This window comes from Nilaparvata lugens, chromosome 3, assembly GCF_014356525.2.
Source record: "Nilaparvata lugens isolate BPH chromosome 3, ASM1435652v1, whole genome shotgun sequence".
NCBI lineage: Eukaryota > Metazoa > Arthropoda > Insecta > Hemiptera > Delphacidae > Nilaparvata > Nilaparvata lugens.
The window spans coordinates 17,971,754-17,992,660 of record NC_052506.1 but is presented as its reverse complement, the minus strand read 5'-3'; the positions used below and the strand labels follow the sequence as shown (position 1 = coordinate 17,992,660).

At 34.7% G+C, this 20,907-nt stretch overlaps 1 protein-coding gene across 1 annotated transcript in view; it reads right to left on the bottom strand.

The window, feature by feature from the left end:
• Positions 1-20,028, bottom strand: part of LOC111047823 (HEAT repeat-containing protein 1) — a 28,567-nt gene extending 8,539 nt beyond the window's left edge. The window contains exons 1-14 of the mRNA XM_039422724.1: positions 19,885-20,028; positions 17,596-17,755; positions 16,369-16,588; positions 15,368-15,608; positions 14,157-14,408; positions 13,102-13,412; positions 11,333-11,606; positions 9,604-9,973; positions 7,318-7,556; positions 6,509-6,559; positions 6,279-6,476; positions 4,992-5,753; positions 2,025-3,773; positions 766-1,005 (exon numbers count right to left, since the gene is read on the bottom strand). Coding sequence (XP_039278658.1) covers positions 766-1,005; positions 2,025-3,773; positions 4,992-5,753; positions 6,279-6,476; positions 6,509-6,559; positions 7,318-7,556; positions 9,604-9,973; positions 11,333-11,606; positions 13,102-13,412; positions 14,157-14,408; positions 15,368-15,608; positions 16,369-16,588; positions 17,596-17,740 — 5,052 coding nt within the window. The 5' untranslated portion in view covers positions 17,741-17,755; positions 19,885-20,028. The remainder of the gene's footprint in view (positions 1-765; positions 1,006-2,024; positions 3,774-4,991; positions 5,754-6,278; positions 6,477-6,508; positions 6,560-7,317; positions 7,557-9,603; positions 9,974-11,332; positions 11,607-13,101; positions 13,413-14,156; positions 14,409-15,367; positions 15,609-16,368; positions 16,589-17,595; positions 17,756-19,884) is intronic.
• Positions 20,029-20,907: the final 879 nt, after the last annotated feature.

The window sequence follows — 20,907 nt, the reverse complement described above, 5'->3', positions numbered from 1 at the left end:
TTATTTTGGACTGTGTCATCGCCTGAATTTGAAAGGAAAAAGCACAAAAATTTACGGATTTCCTTAGTATTCTATCTACCAATGTTATTACATAAGTGTCATTTGTAGCATAAAGTAATAAATTTAAACTTGATTGTCAATTAGGCTAGGCACACACCACTTAGTTAAGAAAAGACAAGGCACGTTTAGTCACAATACTTCACATAGTTGCTTAATGAAGACATGTCTAATTGCAATGACTAATCGGTGTGTGTTGCTTCATAAGCAACTATGCGAAGTATTGTGACTAAATGTGTCTAGTCTTGTCTTGACTAACTGGTGTGTGCCCAATTAATGCAAAATATGAATCTGAATTGTTCGACAATAATTGATAATAAAATTACTGTAGAGATGTAAAATTTACGGGGAATTTCAGATCGATGAAATATTATTTATTTCGCTTTATGTTTTTTTCTTTTAAAGCAAAACAAATAATGTTAAAATAAGTTGTCTTTAAAAGTGGATTTTCATTGGTAGTTTTTATTTTGTATTCTTAGCTGGTACAATTGTAATAATATTATGCGAAATAAATTTATTTTTGAATTGAATTGAATATTCTCATGGAATTTAAGGGAAGTAGTCGCAAATCATAAGTTCCTTCCCATTGGGAATGTTCCCGACCCACATCACTAAACACAATCGAAGAAAGCAGTACAAAATGCAATCCTCGACTGTCTGCTTACCTTGAGCTATATGGTGATGAATTGAATGGAATTGATAGTTTACCTTGAGCAAGGTGGTGATGACACTTGTGAGGAGGAACTCGGGCACATTGGGAGTGGCCGAGGTGGCTGCGAGGATGCCGATGAGGGCCGGCATGAAGCGAGGCAGCTGCGCGATGGCCTTGAGGCCGAGGCAGGACAGCAGCTCGGCCACACACAAAATGGCGCATGCCGTCACCGCCATCTCCTCGCTCGACTCGCACTTCACGCCCTCCTGCACCAGCTTCGTCATCAGCTCCAGGGCCTCAAATAAGATAATTCAAAACAATAAAATTCCTTCACAACTCAAACCTTCATTCATTAATTCGTTGCCAATAATAAATTACAAAACACATAGTAGCACAATAATTTACCTCAAACACATAGCAATATTACAAAATAATTATAAAGTTTATCATTATCAAAATTAGGGAATACAATAGTTTTGGGGCATGCCTGTTGTTCTTTCCAGATCATATTTATATAATTTGTTATTTAATCCACAAATAATTAAATTAACACTAGATCAAGTTTAGTAGTGAATGGAAATGTATTCAATTCAATTCTCTATCAATTCATTACCAGCTTGAGCTGGATAGATTTTGTCATAGAAAAATTGAAAACACTCAAGTTCACACTAATTACACTTATTCAAGATGGCATGTTAAGTAGGTGGACGAAACTTGTGATCTCCTCTCCACTAAATGAGTAGAGTGGGTATGCCCTTCTCTAAATAAATACCCTCTTGAATACTCTTTAAAATACCCACGTGACCCAGCCATTCTATTATTTTTGCCTAGATACACCTTATGATATTTCTTTCGCCAATTGCTTCATCAATCTCATTGTTAAATCTGGCTGTCCAGTTTCCTTCAACGCAGACTGGTCCCCATATCCTCCTGTACATCATTACTTTTGTGTAACTAAAGACCCTAATAAATATTTTCTTTTTTTTCAAGCCAAAGTCACCTAGAACCTAGGTAAGATTAAATTATGAATGAGCATCAGCTGCATGTTTTCATCTAAGCCTTCTTTGGAATGAATAAGGCAAATAATTTATAATTAATTATTTGAGTTTCTACTTGCATAAATAATTCTATTATATTCAAAGATCATAATTATTACCATCATTGTAATAAAAATCTTATCAAATATCAATTGTAAATCACATAATAATTTTATTGGGTTTGGAGGAGGTCCAAATAGACGATGAATGTCAACACGAACTTTTATTTGACACGGTTCTTGAAGAATAGAGAAAAAGGCAAAATAATTAAGACTCACCTCCTGGAAATCATCCGGATAAACTGAAGCGATTTTCCTAGCCAGTAGTTTTACGGAAATGAGAGCAGTCTGTCGGTTGAGAAGGATTTCCTGTGAAATGAACGCCTTCCTATCTCGAACGATTGTCAAAAGAGTGGGAAGCAGAGACCTGAGACCTTCGGGTGCGAGTGGAATGGAGCTCTGCAGTTGCCAGTTCAACAACTCCATCACCCGGCGTCTCATCTTTGGAATTTTGTGTGGCAGAAGGCTGCCTACCACTTCCAGGAACATTTCACTGGGCAGCAGCGCGTTGGTCTTGCTCAGAAGGTCGTAGATCAAGTTCAACATTGCTTTCCAGTATTTGGCCGACGGCTGGTTGACAGTGAGATCAACCTGCGAGGACACATCCTTCATGTAGCCGAGGATTCCCTCCACCAGCTGCTGGAAGCACAACAGCAAGCTCTCTCTCTCGTCGTCGTTGGTCGTTCTGTTGTTGTGGATCACCATCATGCTGACGAACTGCTCAGCTGAGAATAGCCCTGAGATGAAGTTGAGCAGGTTGTACTTGTAGTGTCTCAGTTGTTTTCCGCTGTTTCTTTCCACATCAAACACCATTATACTGTCCGTATCGTTGGAATCGCAGGTTTCCATCGGGGTGGAGGAATCTTCCACTGGTTTTTCTTTGAATCTTTCGTTGATGGATTTCTTGGCGTTTTCTTTGTCATGTGGAAGGGAAGTGACATGTTTCATGATTGAGTACATGGATTGCAGTATTGCGGAGGGGGGAAATTCGAGGCACAGGTCTTGCAGAGTTTTCATTTTTCTTTGGGAGAGTTCAGCACTGTTGGGTGGTCTAGGCTCTGGTTCGAGGACACTGCTGGCCAGCACCTGACAGATGAACAGCCACAGGTAGCCACCATCCGCGTCCAGCGTGGTCAACAGTTTGTGGATGAGAGCCAGCCGCCGGTGCTCGGGGATATCCAGCACAGCAGCCGCAAACACCTGCAGCACCTCCTTGATCTGGTCCCTGTTGGCCACACCCGTCTCCACACTCTGCACCAGTATCGGAATGATTGTTTCGACCGTCTTCAGCGTCACCTGGAAACTGTAGGCGTCGTCCAACCGAATCACCGACGATCCCATGAACGTGAAAACTGGCATCACGTTGTGCAGAACCTGGTCTGGCTTCAACCCGGCCACCAACGACAACACAGACAGTGCGTGGTGGTGAGTCTGCGGGTTTTGAGACACTCGAATACAGTCAACAACCGATTCCACTGGCACGGCGCTCGGAGGCAGCAATTTCAATTTATCATCATCTGCAGACTTCCTCAAACACAACAGTATAGTTGAAAGCAGCAGTTGTTTGGTGTACTCAACAGGGCCCTGTTCTTCAAACTGCAGGCAAACTTTCAAAATCTCGAATAAAGGAGCAATCAAACGATAGCTGTCAGTCAGTTTCTTTTTGTTTTGAATCAACTCCAGAAGACACACTCCCCGTTTCCAGTCGTCAACGCCCAGCAACGTGTAGTTGGGAGTTTGGCTCCACTTCTTCTTGGCCCTCTGGCCTGGTGTGACCGGGACCTGCGCGTCTCGCATAGCGTGCACGATGTTCAGTATTGTTGCCGCATCTATCGATATTCTCTTCATCATTGCACTCGCTGCAGAGTGCACTTCGCTCACTTCCATTTCTGTGATGATTTTCACAACCTGATTGATGAGTTTTGTTTTTGCAGTTACAGGTAACTCGTCGAACAACTCACGAGTGATCTGCAAAATAACAAGTTTTATTTATTATTATAATAGTTTTCTTATCATCATCTAAGTTTCTTCAGTTTTCTCTTGATAATTTGACATTTTGTAAGACGGGATGAAGCAAATACAATTTTAGAGTATAAAAACTTCAAATTATTTAATCATGTCACATTAATAGTTCAATGTTCAATGGAGTTTGAGAAAAATATAAGTCACTATAATTATGGAGTTTTCAAAACATTCATGCATTTTTATACTGTTGAATTTAATATACGATTCCAGAATCTTAAAAGTTGAGAACATTCATGCAATAATCAGTGACAAATTTTCACCACGGTATTTTAAAATATTCAGATTGCAAAACTTCAGTGCAGTTTTAATATGCCATCGATTACAAGCCACTACTTACTACTGATTACTACTTCAAGATTATGATTACTTTAAATATTCTAGAACTGAGAATCATTATCACTATTATTCTTTCAAGACATTATTAATTAAATTTTCCGAATGATTATTCAAGAACTCAATACAGCAAACATGATTCAATCTTTACAACTGATCTCATACTGGATTGTATTAAGCGAGATCAGTCCTGACTCTGAGTGTCATGATGAGGTATTTGATCCTTATTTGTGCAACCCAGCATAACTGATTCAATCAGTACCACGAATGTAGTTGTCTATTACCGTAAAACATTCCAAAATATCACAACATTTAATATTGAGATTCAATTTGATAGAAATAGTGAATTGTATACGTCAAAAAAATGTTCTGAATATTAAGCTTAAAATATTCATTGTGATGGTCAACTGTATAAAACAAAAATATATTTTTAAATAAGCCCAATATTTGGATTGAGAATCCTTCACATTGATCATGAAGTAGTAGGTAATTCAATTACTATTTATTTTTGAAAATACGATAACTATATGAGATCATTATGATTCTAACAGGAAAACTTCAAGTTATAAAAGGAACAATGTCATAAATAAGAATAGGAATCTACAGTCCATATTCATTCAGGTACAAAAAAGATATATTTAAAAATTCTTAAAAAATGATTTACAAATAAAATACTGTAGATTAATACTAATATACTTGAATGTTAGCAAAATTTGAAGCAATAATATGAAAAAATATGAATGATTTATAGGTAAATTCATTTCATTCATTATTTATATTTATTACTTTATTTTTTGCATCTATTCATGAGAGAAAGTCGACTCTTACCTTATTCAAGAAAATAACTGGAGGTGCATCCAATCCATTCTTTCCCATCGTGAGGCATTTCTCAACAAACTCCCAACTTTCTCCGGCTTCAAAAACGGACACTATACTTCTTTCAATCCTCTCCAGAATGCACGTGAGAATAGCATTCTCATTTGCATTGAGCACTTCGCTGGTGTTTGCAGAATGCTTGTCGAAAATCTTGATTCCGATCGGTAAGAGTTTTGCCATTATCTGCGTGGAAGACACGTGAGAAAGGACACTCAGCAGGGAAGAGGTGACTGCCAACGGAGTGGAAGGGTCAGTGATCATGCTGAACAGCAGCTCTCTCACTTTCCGCATGTCCTGTCTCATGCTTTCCTGCAGATTGACTTCGACGCAAGGATCGGGAGACAACAGCATGTACAGTGCTATCAACAGCTGCTCGCAATCCACTGTCATTTCCTCCTGCCAGGATTCCAGCTGTTTCAGGAAACGTGAGTAGGGTGTTGCTTTTCCATCACAGTGAGAGTTGATTTGTTTGATCATGTTGAATGCCTGCTCTCTTATTTCAGCGGTCGATGACGAGAGAGTGATGAGCAGGACCGGCACAAGCAGGTTGGATGGACTCAGTTCGACCGACCATAAGCCACCTGATTTGCTGTTGTCAGCAGACTCATTCTTCAACTGATCATGCAACAATAGCAGGCAGAACTCAGAAACATCTTTGCTCTCCATTATCATGCTACAAACGAGTTTTCCGTATTCTTTTTTGGTTAGACGGGTCTGGAAAATAAAATAATACATATATAATAATTTTTAAGTTTTATTTTATAATTTTTATTTTTTCAAGTTACACTACACTTTGTTTTAACCAAAAACTATATTTATTTCGAAGTATTCATTTATAACAATTGTTTTGATTAAACAAATCAATAATTAATTCACTAGGAAATTGAACCCCTAGGAATATAAATGAATAACAGGAATTACCTTTATCTTGAATAACAGGTAACATTATACTATATAAAAAATGTTATTGAAACCATAATATTATTACATCAATTTTTTTAAAGACCCCGAAAATTCAACAATCAGGAACAAAGATGAGTTTATGTAAAATTATATATCTAACTTGTATACGTGTTACTAGTTTTGACAGAATCATGAGAGCATTCATTACAGGGCAATAGCTTACAGAAAGGATGAATTATTCAACATTCATTTGTAGAAATATTCGAAAAATATTCAAATTGATTAAATGACAACACGACAAAAGTGTATTTAATAAAGGTACAAAGTAGCACTCACCTGGAATAGCTGTTTGGTGACATGATTGAATTCCTTCAGATACTTATCCCTCATTGACTTGTGGATTTGAGAACAGATTTTGAAAATGTCGAGCAGAAATTGTTGTGAAGGATTGTCGAATTTGTACCAGCCTTGACAGTCATGAGGCACTTCCAACTCGGTCCGTTCCAAGAGCTTCACAATGAGATTGTGCACCAATGTCAAGGTATTTCACCATTTTTGGTTTTATCCATTATTTTGCCAATGTTATCTTTGGAAACATGATGTTTTGAGTGAGAAATCTGCGAAAATGATAATATTTATTAAAAATCTACACATATCCCGAATGATATGGTTTACAGATGTAACAAAGCAGAATCAAATCAATAACATCTATGATGTTGGAAACGGAAAAAGAAATGCTGTAATATTTATAAATGTAAAAACAAATAAGTTTAAGAATAGATACACAGAGAAAACTCCTCGATGATTATAACTGATTAAACAACAGATCAAAAGAGTATTTTGCAAAAATTTCTTTGGAATATGGCCAAAAATGAGAAGCGATTCAAAGCCGTATAGGAGGCATTATCCAACAGAAAAGCTAAGATATTTCAAATAGTTATAAAAGTTGATCAGTTGTTAATGTAAGCCTTCTTTTCAACAATGAACATGAATGCCCAAGCAATGTCAAGTTGACAAATCAAATATTCTTCAAGAAGAAACAGCTTACAAAATAATGTAGAATGAAGTAAATAACACAAAATAAACAATAGTAATATAATATTTTACAAACAGAAAATGTTCATTATTACCACGAAATCACGAAATAACCATCCTCCACACATGATTAACTTGTGGAGGGAGTCATACGTGGACAGCTAAAGTGAGCAAAAAATAAAATACTAGGGGTGTCACAAGAAAGATGACACCAAATAAAATAAAAAAAACGTTATTCATTGGATGAAAACTTACATTGTGAGAATGAGTTTTAGGTAAAGACTCACATACAACTCGATGATATAATTGATAAGACTCAAGTAATTTCAACGTTACTAACCTTGTCATCTTTGATCAATGCCCACAACCAATCGAGTACTCGAATGCTCTTGGTGGGGTCGATTTTAGCCTCAACAGCAGAAGCAGCCATCAGTATTGTCAGTGATTTTTCAACATGAACTTTCAGATTTTGGAATTGCAGAGTGGCATCCAGTGATGGCAGAGATGATTGATCCTGCAATACTTCCCACACAGATGACACTATCCTCTCCTCGTCACTGTTTTCCATGCTTTTCAACTCTATTGACAGGAAAAAATAAAATTAAGATATTATAGAACAAAGTATAATGACAATATAGAAAAGGTTTTGATATATTACATACGGGAATTAAATATGATTTTGGGCATAATTGGATGATTACAAATAAATAGTTTTGATAATATGGATTGTTTATCCAGTAACCTGTAATTATGTTAACTATTTCCACTTTTTGTGTAGTTGAGGTCTTAATGTAGGCTCACACATATCGTCATCGGACGGACGGCACGCATCGGACGGATCAGAGGATTAGATTTGATGCATTGTTTTCAATTGGAGTGCGCATACCTATCCGCCGTATAGGTATGCGCACTCCAATTGAAAACAATGCATCAAATCTAATCCTCTGATCCGTCCGATGACGATCTGTGTGCGCCTACCTTTAACCGGCCTTTCTAACTTTCAATAAAATCTGTGTTTTTGGCAATTTCTTAGTCTTTTTATTTAGTATGAACTATTTTCTTCTACTTGGGTTATTTTCTACATCCACATTCACTGCATCCGAGAATATTTTTGTAAGCCAAACATTATACAAATTGATTCATATTATGTCAAATCACAATTGAAAATTATATCAGAAGAGTAATGATGAAGATGGAATCTATTACAATTGGATTTCAGTGAAAGTCGGATTAATGTGTGCATCAATAGTAGTAATTTTTATCAACGTACTTCACATACTAAACTGAACGATAACAATAGAACTTTTTGAACGAGATTATATTATTATTATTATTTGTATGTGGATATTTTCATAGTAATAAGAGTTTATTTCGTTTCATATCATATTTTCTAATGATTAACAACTTATCTATTTACATTATTTTCAGAGATCTCTCAGATCTGGATAGATAAATGAGCTTAGAACCTCTCTGTGTGGTGCAAAGCATTTCTATCTATCTAATTTAGTTTACGATTCAAAGTGGAAATGTTGGCTTAATTTTCTCAAAAGTTTTGAATTTTTTCATAAATACAAAAAAAACAATAAATAATGTTTCTATTCAACACTTACAGCTTACTTTTCTTGAAGCTTCGTTCATTTTTGAAAGAGGTTCAATTTTAACTTTCCTTGCCCTATTACCATAGGTAAAGTACCAAAAAAAATTAAGGTACCCTAATTTCAAGTTTTCTATACGTTTCAAGATCCCCTGAGTCCACAAACATGATTTTTGGGTGTTGGTCTGTATGTGTGTATGTCTGTGAACACGATAACTCCATTCCTAATTAACCGATTGACTTGAAATTTTAAACTTAAGGTCCTTATACCATGAGGATCCGACAATAAGAAATTCAATAAAATTCAATTCAAGATGGCGGAAAACATGGCGGATAATTATTAAAAAAGCATGTTTTTCACGTTTTTCTCGAAAACGGCTGTAACGATTTTCTTCAAATTTATACCATGGATAGCTATTTATAAGCCCAATCAACTGACATGAGTCTCATTTCAAGGAAAATTGCAGGAGCTCCGTAATATTATTGAGAAAAATGGCAGATAATTACTAAAAAACCATGTTTTTCACAATTTTCTCAAAAATGATTCGACCGATTTTTTTCAAATTCATACCCTGTATAGTTATTTATCAGCTCTATCAAACTGGCATGAGTCTTTTTCCTGGAAAACTAATGGGGGGTCCACCCCATCCTTGAGAAATAGACTTTGTAACCTCCTCCTCGTGCATGAGGTAGGTAGGTAGAGCAGTTTATAAAAAGAACACAGTCATAGTCGAGATATTTCATCTGTAGAACAGCTGTTTTGACTTTTGAAAAAATCATCGAATTTCACAATTCACACAAAGGAAAAAGTACTCTGAAAACAATTATACATACACATAATATACAGTAGTCTGATCGTAGTTGCAAATATTTTGCCGCCAATCGTCATTATATTATTCCCCTAAATTATTCTCGTTTAAGAATGAGGCTTACAGTTCAATGAACAAGGAAAGTTGTGTGAGTGTACCACACCAGATTTTTTCTATAAACTACAAAATCATGATAAATGGATGTTAGTAATAAATTACTTACTTTTCTTCAGACTTTTCAGAAAAGGTATGTGATCACTCAGCAGTGAATTCTCTTGTAGAATTTTCGCAGCTGCAAAATTTCCCGATAGGAGGTAAGGCACAAAAGTCAACAGCACGTTCCTTTCAGTCCTGAACTCTGTTGCCTGTTCCAAGGCATTGCAGAACTGTTTCAGCAGTCGCGGAGCAACTTTCCTCCACTTGGATGAGTTTTCCTGCCAGACTTTGGTGGCGGCCTCCATGAGGTGTTGTATGAATCGCTCGGGTGACAACAGTTTGACGAGGAAGTCTGTGTCCAGCTTGAGAACAGCAGTCACCACAAGCGGGTTCTCATCTGTTAGGCGTTCCAAGATTACTTCGCTCAACCAGGTCGACTGAAAAATGTTATCAACAATTACATCTTTACAAAGAAACATTGACTATAGAAGATTGGACATGAATTTGAATTTGGTACAAAAATAGTGGTAGGAATCATAATGTTCATAATATGTAATAAAATGGTATTTTAGATGTGAAAGTAGAAAATTAGTATTAAACGAACGAATATGCTGTATATAGATTGACTATTGAACATTGACTATAGAAGATTGGACATGAATTTGAATTTGGTACAAAGAAAAAAGTGATAGGGGATCATAATGCTCATAATATGTAATAAAATGGTATTTTAGAGGCGAAAGTAGAAAATTAGTAATAAACGAACGAATATGATGTACTGTATTTGAGTACAATGGAAAAGCATGTGCAAATTTTACATCAATTGCTCATTATGCTGAGACAGATTGAGATCATTGAATCACTGAGGAGATTTACCAGTAATAAGTTATTATTACTGTTATGTTACACCAATCTTATTCTATTCCTTGAATGATAAAGTAATTCGAGTATCAACGAATTTATCAGAAAATTAATAGCTAGGAAATCACCTTTCACATTACACAATCATTACAACTTTCAAAATTTGACATAGGATTCCAATCGAAGTTGTTTTTTATTGCTAGTGTTTTTGTAATTGTAGGATTCCAGGATTCAACGATTTCCCTACTCAACCAGAAGTTCAAATAGAATAGAAAGTTCATCAATCAAGAAAGTAGGCCCTACCAATTATGACGGTAAAGTTTAATATCCATTACATTCACATTTATTGTTTGATTCATAATGCGATGAGGAAACAACATGATCCAAAGTTCAGACAAGATTCGAACGCAGGACTGTCCTGGAATCAGTCGATTACAGAATGCGCCATAACTGAAAGTGCTAATTCTTATTGAATTCTATTTACAAATGGAAATTACTGAGATATTGCAATTTTTCAAATGCTAATGAATTAATTATTATTATTAGACGAAAATCCAAATAAATTATTTAATTCACCCCGAAGACTTCTGCTACTGCAAATATTGACAACAGGGTAAACAGCTAGATGGAAATTCGATGAGCGCTAATTTTTGAATAGTAGCGCTTATCGAATTCCCATCTAGTTGTTTACCCTGTTGTCAATATTTGCAGTAGCAGAAGTCTTCGGGATGAATTACAGCATTTATTTTCGTCTAATAATAATACTGAGTTCTATTTCATTTCCTGAAATTCAATTGAGTTGAAAAAATAACTGAATTGTATTTCATGTTTCTGTTCGAAGTAAATTGAACAATTAAATTTTATTTTATGTTTCTGATTCTGATTGATGGAAATTGAACAACTAAATTCTATTTCAGGTGGGTTTCATGACTCACCTCTCGCGGTTCGAAGCTTTGTTGAACCGACTTGACAGCGTTGGCGCGCACGGCCGGATTGGGATTGCGCAGGTCGTTGAAGAGACTCATCTGGCCCATGTAGGCCGGCGTCAGGCTGAACAGCGCTTTGGCCGTGTTCGAGTACTTGGGGTCCGACACAATGCTGTCGAATGCGTCCGGGTACTGTCTCTCCAGTGTCTTCAGCTGCACAACCAGGAACTCCACCATTGTGTTCTGCTTTTCATTCCTCATCTTGCATTTGTTTATGAACATCCTGCAAAGAGAATACTAATTTGAGCGATAAATATGCAAATGATAATATACTAATTCAATCAAAAAAATAGTTTGATGAACGAAATCAGTGATAGTGGATTTTTGTTCAACTTTTTCATTCGCTTCTATTCAATTTATCTTATTTTGGCTTTTAGAACCCTTATTATGTTTGACACTTAAAACCCTACTAGCAAAATAATATATAGTATTCAACTTAATTCAATTCATTGCCATCAATAAAAATTGTACAAAACAACCATTTCATTGACAACTTTATTATATATATATATTATGGATTTATGACATCGATTTATACAGAGTGTTTCAGAAGTAGTGTCGAAATTTTATCAAGATTTCAATGATACCTTATTTATTAAGATTGGTCAAAGAATAACAGAGAAATTAGATCTTTTCGTACTGCATGCATGACCACTTTTCACAATTTAAACATCCATATTAAATTTCTAATTCCAATTGTATTTGAGATGAAGCTTTTTAACTCGGTATGGCTCCATATGGCCATACAGCTGAATTTACAATGTTTTTTTCAGATGATTTTGTTTGTCTTGTGCATTCATACAGTACGAAAAAAATTAATTTCTCTGTTATTCTTTGACCAATCTTAATAAATAGGGTATTATTGAAATCTTGATTTTTGTCTCTTGTAAATTTTCTGGAAAGTGAACGGTTTTCGTGAAATTCTCCATCAATAATTTAAAATGGCCGCCATTTTGAATATGTACATCAAAAATTTTTATTTTATTTTTTAAAGTTGTGTCTTTATAGCATAAATATTCATGCCAAATTTCAGATCAATACAAGATTTCGTTCTTGAGATAAAAATTCCTAAGTGAAAAAAATGGCAGCTATAAGGATAAACGCTGAGTTTTGGACACTTCAAATACGGCATTTTTAGTCTCCTATCATCCAGGAACAATACCCTAAAATGTTCGACACTACTTCTGGAACACCCTGTATAATAGATAGAGAATATAGTACTACAATTTCCCAATAATTGTAATTATCATTTTTACAAAGAAGTAACACCAGCAGAAGAATAACAGCTTACTATCGATTACACAGATAATATAACCAATTACGCTCTAGCATAAGATTATTATTATTAATGGATGGAAATAATTTTTGGATAGTAGCTCTCATCGAATTTCCATCTAGCTGTTAACCCTGTTGTCAATATTTGCAAGCAGAAGTCTTCGGGGTGATTTACAACATCTAATTATGATTTTCATTTAATAATAATTATTATTAATTATTTATTTGGCTAAGCTTATAATTTGTCTTTCAACCAGATCCTTTAAAGAGTTGAACCAGACATTCTCATAAAACACTTCTATTGCTACATACAATAGAATATAGAAACAATAAATTATATTCAATGACTTGGATAGAATGATATAAGAATGAATTGGATAAGTCGACATCATGATCAATAACTAAGAGTCAATAAAAGTCCGTTGTACAGATTAAAAACTTACCTGAATACCTCTTCTGCTTCTTCCTTGCTGAATTTGATATCATTCAAAATTTTTACGAGAAGCTTTTCACATTCAGATCTGATGTCCGATGTTTTCTTTTTACACTTGAGTGCCAAATAGCAATTGAAAATGGCGCGGATGATGGGGAATACGCAGATGCCTCGACTGGCCGTGTCGGTGAGAGCAGACATCAGTTGCTTCTCAACCTTGCACGCAATCGCCAACGAGTCGTGACTGATCTGCGCGTTGCATTGGCACAAAAGTGTCATCAGCAAAATGGATTCGTTCACCAATCTTTGTTTTGAGAATACCTGCAGCAGAAAATTGTTATGATATTAAAAAAAAAATTGTTGCTAATTAAAATTAGTGGAAAAATATTAAGCTATTGGAATTAGTGGGTAAATATTAAGGTGTGATCACATTGGATATACGTATGTGCAAGTGCAGGCGAGATCATGCATGACTTAGAGAAACCATGCATGCAGATAAGAAAAAAAATCTGCAAAGAGACGCGTGCACTTGCTGGTGACGTTCTGTCACTTTTGAATTTTTGGAAGAATAACTTCCTATAATCATTCACCTGGAGTTAATTGCTGAAACAAGCTTACTTGTTGACAGAAGCTATAGTCAAATGAAATTAATTCTGTTTTTATTATTCGATTAGTAAAAGTGGCAGTTGAATAAGTAGGAAAATGTCCTAATAAATTATTGGAAGTTACTTGTTGAGAAAAGGTGTAGGTAACTACAAAAGTAGTCTACTCAGTTCTTTTTCAATTATGCAATTTCAATTTTTAAAGTTGGTTATAATATAATTTACAAGTACTAAGCCTTTTTTCAAAAAAATTACATTGCTAAAATTTAAACATTCAATTTTGTCTTGCTGTAGGCTATTTGTAAAGGAGGTGCATAAATAAGTGGTAACCTGCTGTCCGCCGAAATAAATGAATATATATGAAACTACTAGTTGTTATGATCTGTTGAACAATTGAGTAGCCCTGGATGAATACATCACCAAAATAAAAATATACCTCAAAGATATCTGAAGTTTATATTACCTTGATTACTCTGAAGAGGAACTCTGTTACAACCATTTCGCTGAGTCGAGTTTTGGACAAAAGGAAGCTGACAATCATATACACAGATGCCGTGAAGTCATTCACTTTGGACTGCAGTCCACTTTTAATGGCCGGTAGCAGATGAGTCACTTGTAGTTCAGTCACTTTCACTGATTGATTCAGGGCGCCAATGGTTGTCGTACAGAAGAATGCAAACAGGTTAGACAATTGTTCGGGTTTGCCCAAGTAATACTGAAAAATATAATAGTGTTAATACTTTTTTGATACGTGGAAAATTGAGTGAGGTAACTGAATACTGACAGTAGAGATAAGACAAATTGAACTTTCAGTAGATAACCCGGACACTTCTTCATGTTATTTAGTCCAGTCAAATGGTCGTTTTTCAGGAAACAGCCCCGAAAGATTTTTTCTCGACGGTTCCATGTGTATTTTGAAGCGCTGAATTCGAATCTGAAATTTGCTGACACGCTAGAGGGCAGCTTCACCTCCAAACCCCCTCAAAATTTCGGACTTTTTTCAATTTTCCCATTTTATATCGTAAACCTTGAGTTTCTCAAGAAAAATCATTTTCGACAAAATTAAAGAAAATAAAATTTCCAATATATTGAGTGGTCGCGCAGGATTCTACCATTTTTGGTTCCGGAGCTAAGAATTTTCAAAAAAGGGGTATTTTTTAAGGGGGTTTCAAAATTATGCAAACCTACCACTTCTACCCTATACAACTTGGATATTTTTCTAGTATAAATAAAAACCACACATCACGTGGAAGAACAATTCATTATGAACAGGATTCCTTAGGAATTTTCAAATTTAGTAGTGGGGGGAGGGAGAATACACACAAAAATAGATAATCATGTCCTACAGCCAAAATACAAATTTTTCATTATAATAACTTTTCAAGGCCTTCCTAGCAAAAAAATACATATTTCGGCTGAAATCATCTCACGAGGGTTATTTTCTATGAGATTCACCCGTTAGAAACATTTAATTTCAGTATTTCCTAGTGGTGGTAGTTCCTTCCAAGTGCTGATGCGTCAAACAACATATCTTTCCTGTACTAAATCCAAAGTCATTTTATATAAAGTTAGATTATAATAATATAATTATACTGTACAATAGTTCACGAAGTGTACATGAATAGAAAATTGACGACTAATACTAACATACTAAAATACCCTATAACAAATTACCTGTATAGCAGTTTTAGGCATGCTCAAGACAAACTTGAAGAAGCCCATATCGGTGGATGCTCTGTTGAAGAGGGCAGTCTTCGAAAGTGGAATGCCTTCTCTCTTGACTGGCTGCAGCCAAGCCCACGATGGCAGCGTCTTCAAGCGGAGCACTTGCAGTAGACGAGGAAACAGTTTTGTTTCGTAGTAAGGCAACGCCAACATAAGAAGAGTGTCGATGTTGTATTCATTCACTTGGTACCTGCAAGTTAGGAGTCACCACAATAAACATTAGATAAGCTGATCAGACAAAAATTGGCAATTCCAATTTCATTCAATTCACGGAGGAAACATTGAATATTCCTGGAATAAATTTTATAAAGATTGAAAATTCGGAGGGAAAATCTAAAGCCATGATTACATCAGAGTTATCAACTAAATTTTGTTTACACACAGTTTTCTTAAAAAAATTTCCAACTTTTCTGTAGAAAGCAAGTTAAATTTTACTGTGTTTTTTCAAGAATTGGCATTAAATTTGCCGAAATTTGTTGAAATGCCAGTTGACAACTCTGGTGTAAACGTGGAAACATTCACCATGACTGATGACTTCTAGAATAGAATGACATTTTTGTTCTCAAAAAAGCGAAATTTGATTATGTCTACTCTTTCACTTGAGAGAAAACTAACATATCAAAATGAAAGTATTGAAAACAAGTTAACTAAGGAAGAACAATTCCAAAAAGTGCGGGAAATAGATGAAGAAGGTGAAAAAATTGAGTTATTTGCATCTTCTAGATCCTTCATTAAAAAGCGTATCTATTTTTGTTATTATCATTGTTCAATCAATTATTGAATACACAAAATCTTTGAAGAAATAAAGGTTTTTGAACTCAAAGTTTAGCCACTAATTTATTGTAGCTCAGACAGATAGATAGATAAATTTCTGGATTCACGAACATTTATAGATAAATAAGATACCACATTATTACAAAAAAAATGAACAATATCATTGCTTGAATTACCTTGAAATCATCCATTCTAGTGCTTGGGCTGTTGGCTTCAACAGGAAGTATGGAGAACAGTTTATTAGAAATGACTTGATTTCTTCATTGAGTTTTTCATTTGTCTCTGTGTTTTCGATGGATCGAACAAAGTTCTTTGAAGAGACATCAAACAAAGAGTTGGCAAAATGCTCAAAGGCATTCCTGTTGATACTTATAAGCTCACTCAAACCATCAATACCTGAAAATTATGCATAAAATTTACAATTAGCAAACACATTTTGGTAAAACCTAGAGATGTTCATAAAGGGCTATAGCCTACTTCTAGATCTTGTTTTAATTAGATTAATAAAGCATCAAAGTGTTTGATGATTAGATTCTTAGAAAGTGTTCAATGAGCACCAACTAACTGGTGCTCAACTCAAGAATTGAGCAATCATATGAAGAATTTTAATTCTTCATATAAAATTTGAAGAATGATTTATTATTTTCAAATTTATCAGTAGATAGGCTATTGTAGATAGAAACCTGCATCCGGTTTTAGAATTTTTTAATAACATTAATTGATTCATTAAAAATGAGATAAATAAGAGATTCAAGATAACTTTTTTGTCAAAACATTTAGTACGCGAATTTAAGATAAAGCTTAATATAAACTACCAATTTCATTGTGATGGTTGTAAATAAAATACCAATTAGGAACATCAGCGTATGATCACATTGGATGCGTATATAAGCAAGTGCACGCGAGGTCATGCATGACCAAGTTTGCATATGAGAAACAAAATCTGGAAAGAGCAATAGGAACACTCACACTAAACGCATGCACTTACTGGTTGGGTTCAGTGTGAGCAGCTGCATGTTGTGAGTCACATTATGCTTCAATGGCTCTTTCCATATTTTGTTTCTTGACTCATGAATTATATGACGTAGGCCTACACTTGCACATACACGCCATCATACCCTCTGTGATCATAAGTACAAAAGAAAAAAGTTGAAAAAGAGTTTTACTGTAATGATTGAGAAAAGCGTCCACTAACTTGATATTTTAAGGATACCAATGCCATTAATGATGTTATTTGAATAAATAGCAAGTTTAGTTGAATAAATAAAAAGTAAAAATTCAGGCTAATCTCTTACAACAGTACAAATACCTCTAGAAGCTGATTCCAGTAGGAGACGCTTCTATCTACAATGATAATCAACCAGAACCAATGAAAATCTTCTAAAAATAAAGATGGTTCTTACCAATGGAATAGAAAGTATCCCTATCAATATCTGCGGCTTCCCTTGATTGAAATAGAAACGAAGTTTTCTTCTTCTTGTCTACAAGCTGGGATGTCTGAGGGACTCGAAGTCTGCTCAGTTGTTGAGCCAGTGATGTGACAGCCATATTGATGGACTTGTCCTGAAAAATTATAACAATTAAAAATATGTCAATACCTAGTTGTCAAACAAGAAATGTTATTATTAATTCATATGCTATTAATTGTTTAGTAGCCTATATCTATCAAACATTAATGAGAAACTGAATCATGATCCTTTAGATCCAAAATGAGCTGTGACATTGGTGCTTCGTGATCAGACCAGTTACATATTTTGGTTTGTATGAAGTGATCAACAAGCAAATGCTAATTGGAAGGAAGTTAATCTGACACTCGCCACACACACACACACTTAGCACTTACCTGTCTGACACACACATTTAGCTAACTGAGGAAGCTAACCTCCAGGGGCCTATTTCACAAAGGTAAAAGTATTGTTACCAACCATGGTTACGGTCAAGTACTTGTAGTTACAATTTTACAAGTAGGTTACTCACATTTCACAAAAATGTATGATCTACAAGTTTACAATTTTACAAGTCTACAAGTACTTCAATAGAAAACATAACCTATTTTCATGATAACTTCCTTTTTTCATCCTTTATTTAAGGTTACTTGTACTTTTCAATAATTACTTTGAAAATATTTGATAGCAATATGATGTTTTTTGTACAGTCTACTACATTGATTGCTGAATTTGTAACCTACACAGTATATGCACTCTGTTTGTATATAGTATATGTACTATATAATATTATATATACTGTGTAGCCTATAGTACTATAGTACACATAACCTATAAGGTAACACATTAACCCTAAAGAGACACACTGGGGTGTTTCACACCCCAGGGATTTTTTTTCTGTTCTGCAGTTGACAATATCAAACAGATGGGAATTAATTTATGCCCAGTCTAAATTAGGTTTGTAGTATTGTCAACTACTCTCCACCACTTCCAGTCAGTAATAGCATTCTACAAGGTCACCAGCTCATCTTGTTCTTCGTTTGGGGTCTAACACCCCAGAGTGTCTTTTACGTAGGACTTTTATCAAACACTTTTATTACAAAGATTCACTTGTATCGTCACTACGAATGTGGTATGGGATGATGAATCAGATTGTAATGAATGCTATGATTCTCTACAACTTGGGCTTCAAAGCAATAGAATGAAGAGACGTGAGTTTTTGATGAAGTTGTCATTGGCAATGATCAAGCTATTCGTTCAAACCGGAATAGAAGCTCCAACACTTAGGCGAAACATACGTACTTCTAAAATTAGTATAAATATTGATAAGCAGTGCTTTACTTTTGATTTCTGTATGCACTTGGAACAAAAATGATTAAGAAATGATAAAGTATGGTCTAAGTACTTGTTTTTTTTCATATTTTTCGAAAAAAATGCAAAATTAAATTGGGGTGTTAAACACCCCAGTGTGTCTACTGTGTTAGCATAAAGTAAGTGTGTCTCTGTAGGGTTAATAACTATTTTAGAAATGTATTAAATTCAATTTCCTAATGCATATATTTCCAAAATAATGAATTATAGAGGAATATAGGGCATTTTTGATTATTAGAAATATTTATTGAATATTTAAAATCATTTTAATGATCACTTGTAAATCCTTTACATAGCTTTCCACTTCGGTAGAAATTTCATAGTTACGAACAAGTAATTTCGACAGAAATTGTTGGCTACAATAAAAATCTTTGTGAAACACTTGTTCATAACAAGCAAATCTCTTGTAAACTTGTAGAAATTCATTGAAACTACAAGTTTACAATTCTGCTTTTTTGAAACGCTTGTAATCAGGTGTTCTCCAAAACCATGGTTGGCAACAAGACTTGTAACCTACTTGTACCTTTGTGAAACAGGCCCCAGTTAGTAGAAATTTTAAATAAATAACAGATTAAAAAAGACTATTGACAACTGACTATTAAATGAAAGTCATGTCTACTCTATCATAGGTGAAACATGGTAGCCTGCATAATCAGTCATCAACCGGCTGTTCTCAACTTTGCGCTTCTCCAATAATTTTGATATACTTTACATGAATCAATGCACATTATACATCTCTTCAACAGTAAAGATACTAAACATAATGCTTTCAAGAGGAAAAAGTAGAAAATTCACAGTTCTGAACAAATTAATTCTAGGGAATTGCTGAATTCTAGTTTCACTTCTTTCATGAATATAAAGAAAATAAAAACTTACAAAACACCATGAGGAAACAAAATGTTACAGAAGAGATTTCACTATGTATAATTATGATAAATAAGTATATAATTAGTAGAAACACACGTGGTTACATCACGATCACACTACATACATCAACAAACTTTACAAACATAACCTCTAAAATTTAGGGTGTGACAGGAGAGCCAACCTATTCATGTCTAATATAATTTTGTTTGAAGTGATAACTCAATTTTTAGGATAATGAGACATTTTTACAATTTTTTGAATATTTTTTCATTTCTTGTTTTTAAGAATATATTTATTCAAACTTACACTTATCATCCTCTGTCTAGTGTAATTTCCCACATAAAATATCACTAATTTAAAAAATCAATTGCTCGTCTAGAGAGTAGCAATTCTTCAGTTATTTGATAACTGGTCGAAGTGTGCCAGCATCAACCTTTCAAAAGTTTTCTTGAATAAAACGTTCAACAGATTGTTGTAGCAGTCCCAGTTACAAATGTAAATCCATTTGATAATGTCAACATGACTGATATTAAACTTTTGCTGCAGCAGAATTTAATTCCCGAGTACCTACATTATGCTGAAGAAGGCTGGTACCTTACCTGAGTTCAAAGCTGAGAATAATCAGGATGTTTATGGTGACTGTCTTGAAGTCATCTGTCTACATTCCTTCCTACACCACAGGCATCAAGTTGATGTAAATAATCTCAAATCTTCATTCATAGGACCATTAGCCAGCCAGATGCGCTGAGTAGGTCATCACGTCAAAAATATACAATTTCACACAAAAGTTTTTGACAACACTGTCACGTCAAAAAATAAAACATATGATGGCAAAGATGGCTAAACACGGTGATGGCCACTAAATATCAACTATAGAATCCTGAAAAAATTCACTCAATGAGTAGTATGGTCTGGCACTCAGCCAGGACTTGAGGTCTCCTCTTAAACTCACTGTCACTCAAATGACGCACAGATGGAGGTAGCATGTTAAACATTTTAATAGCAATATTAGGATAACAGTTCTGATCTGAG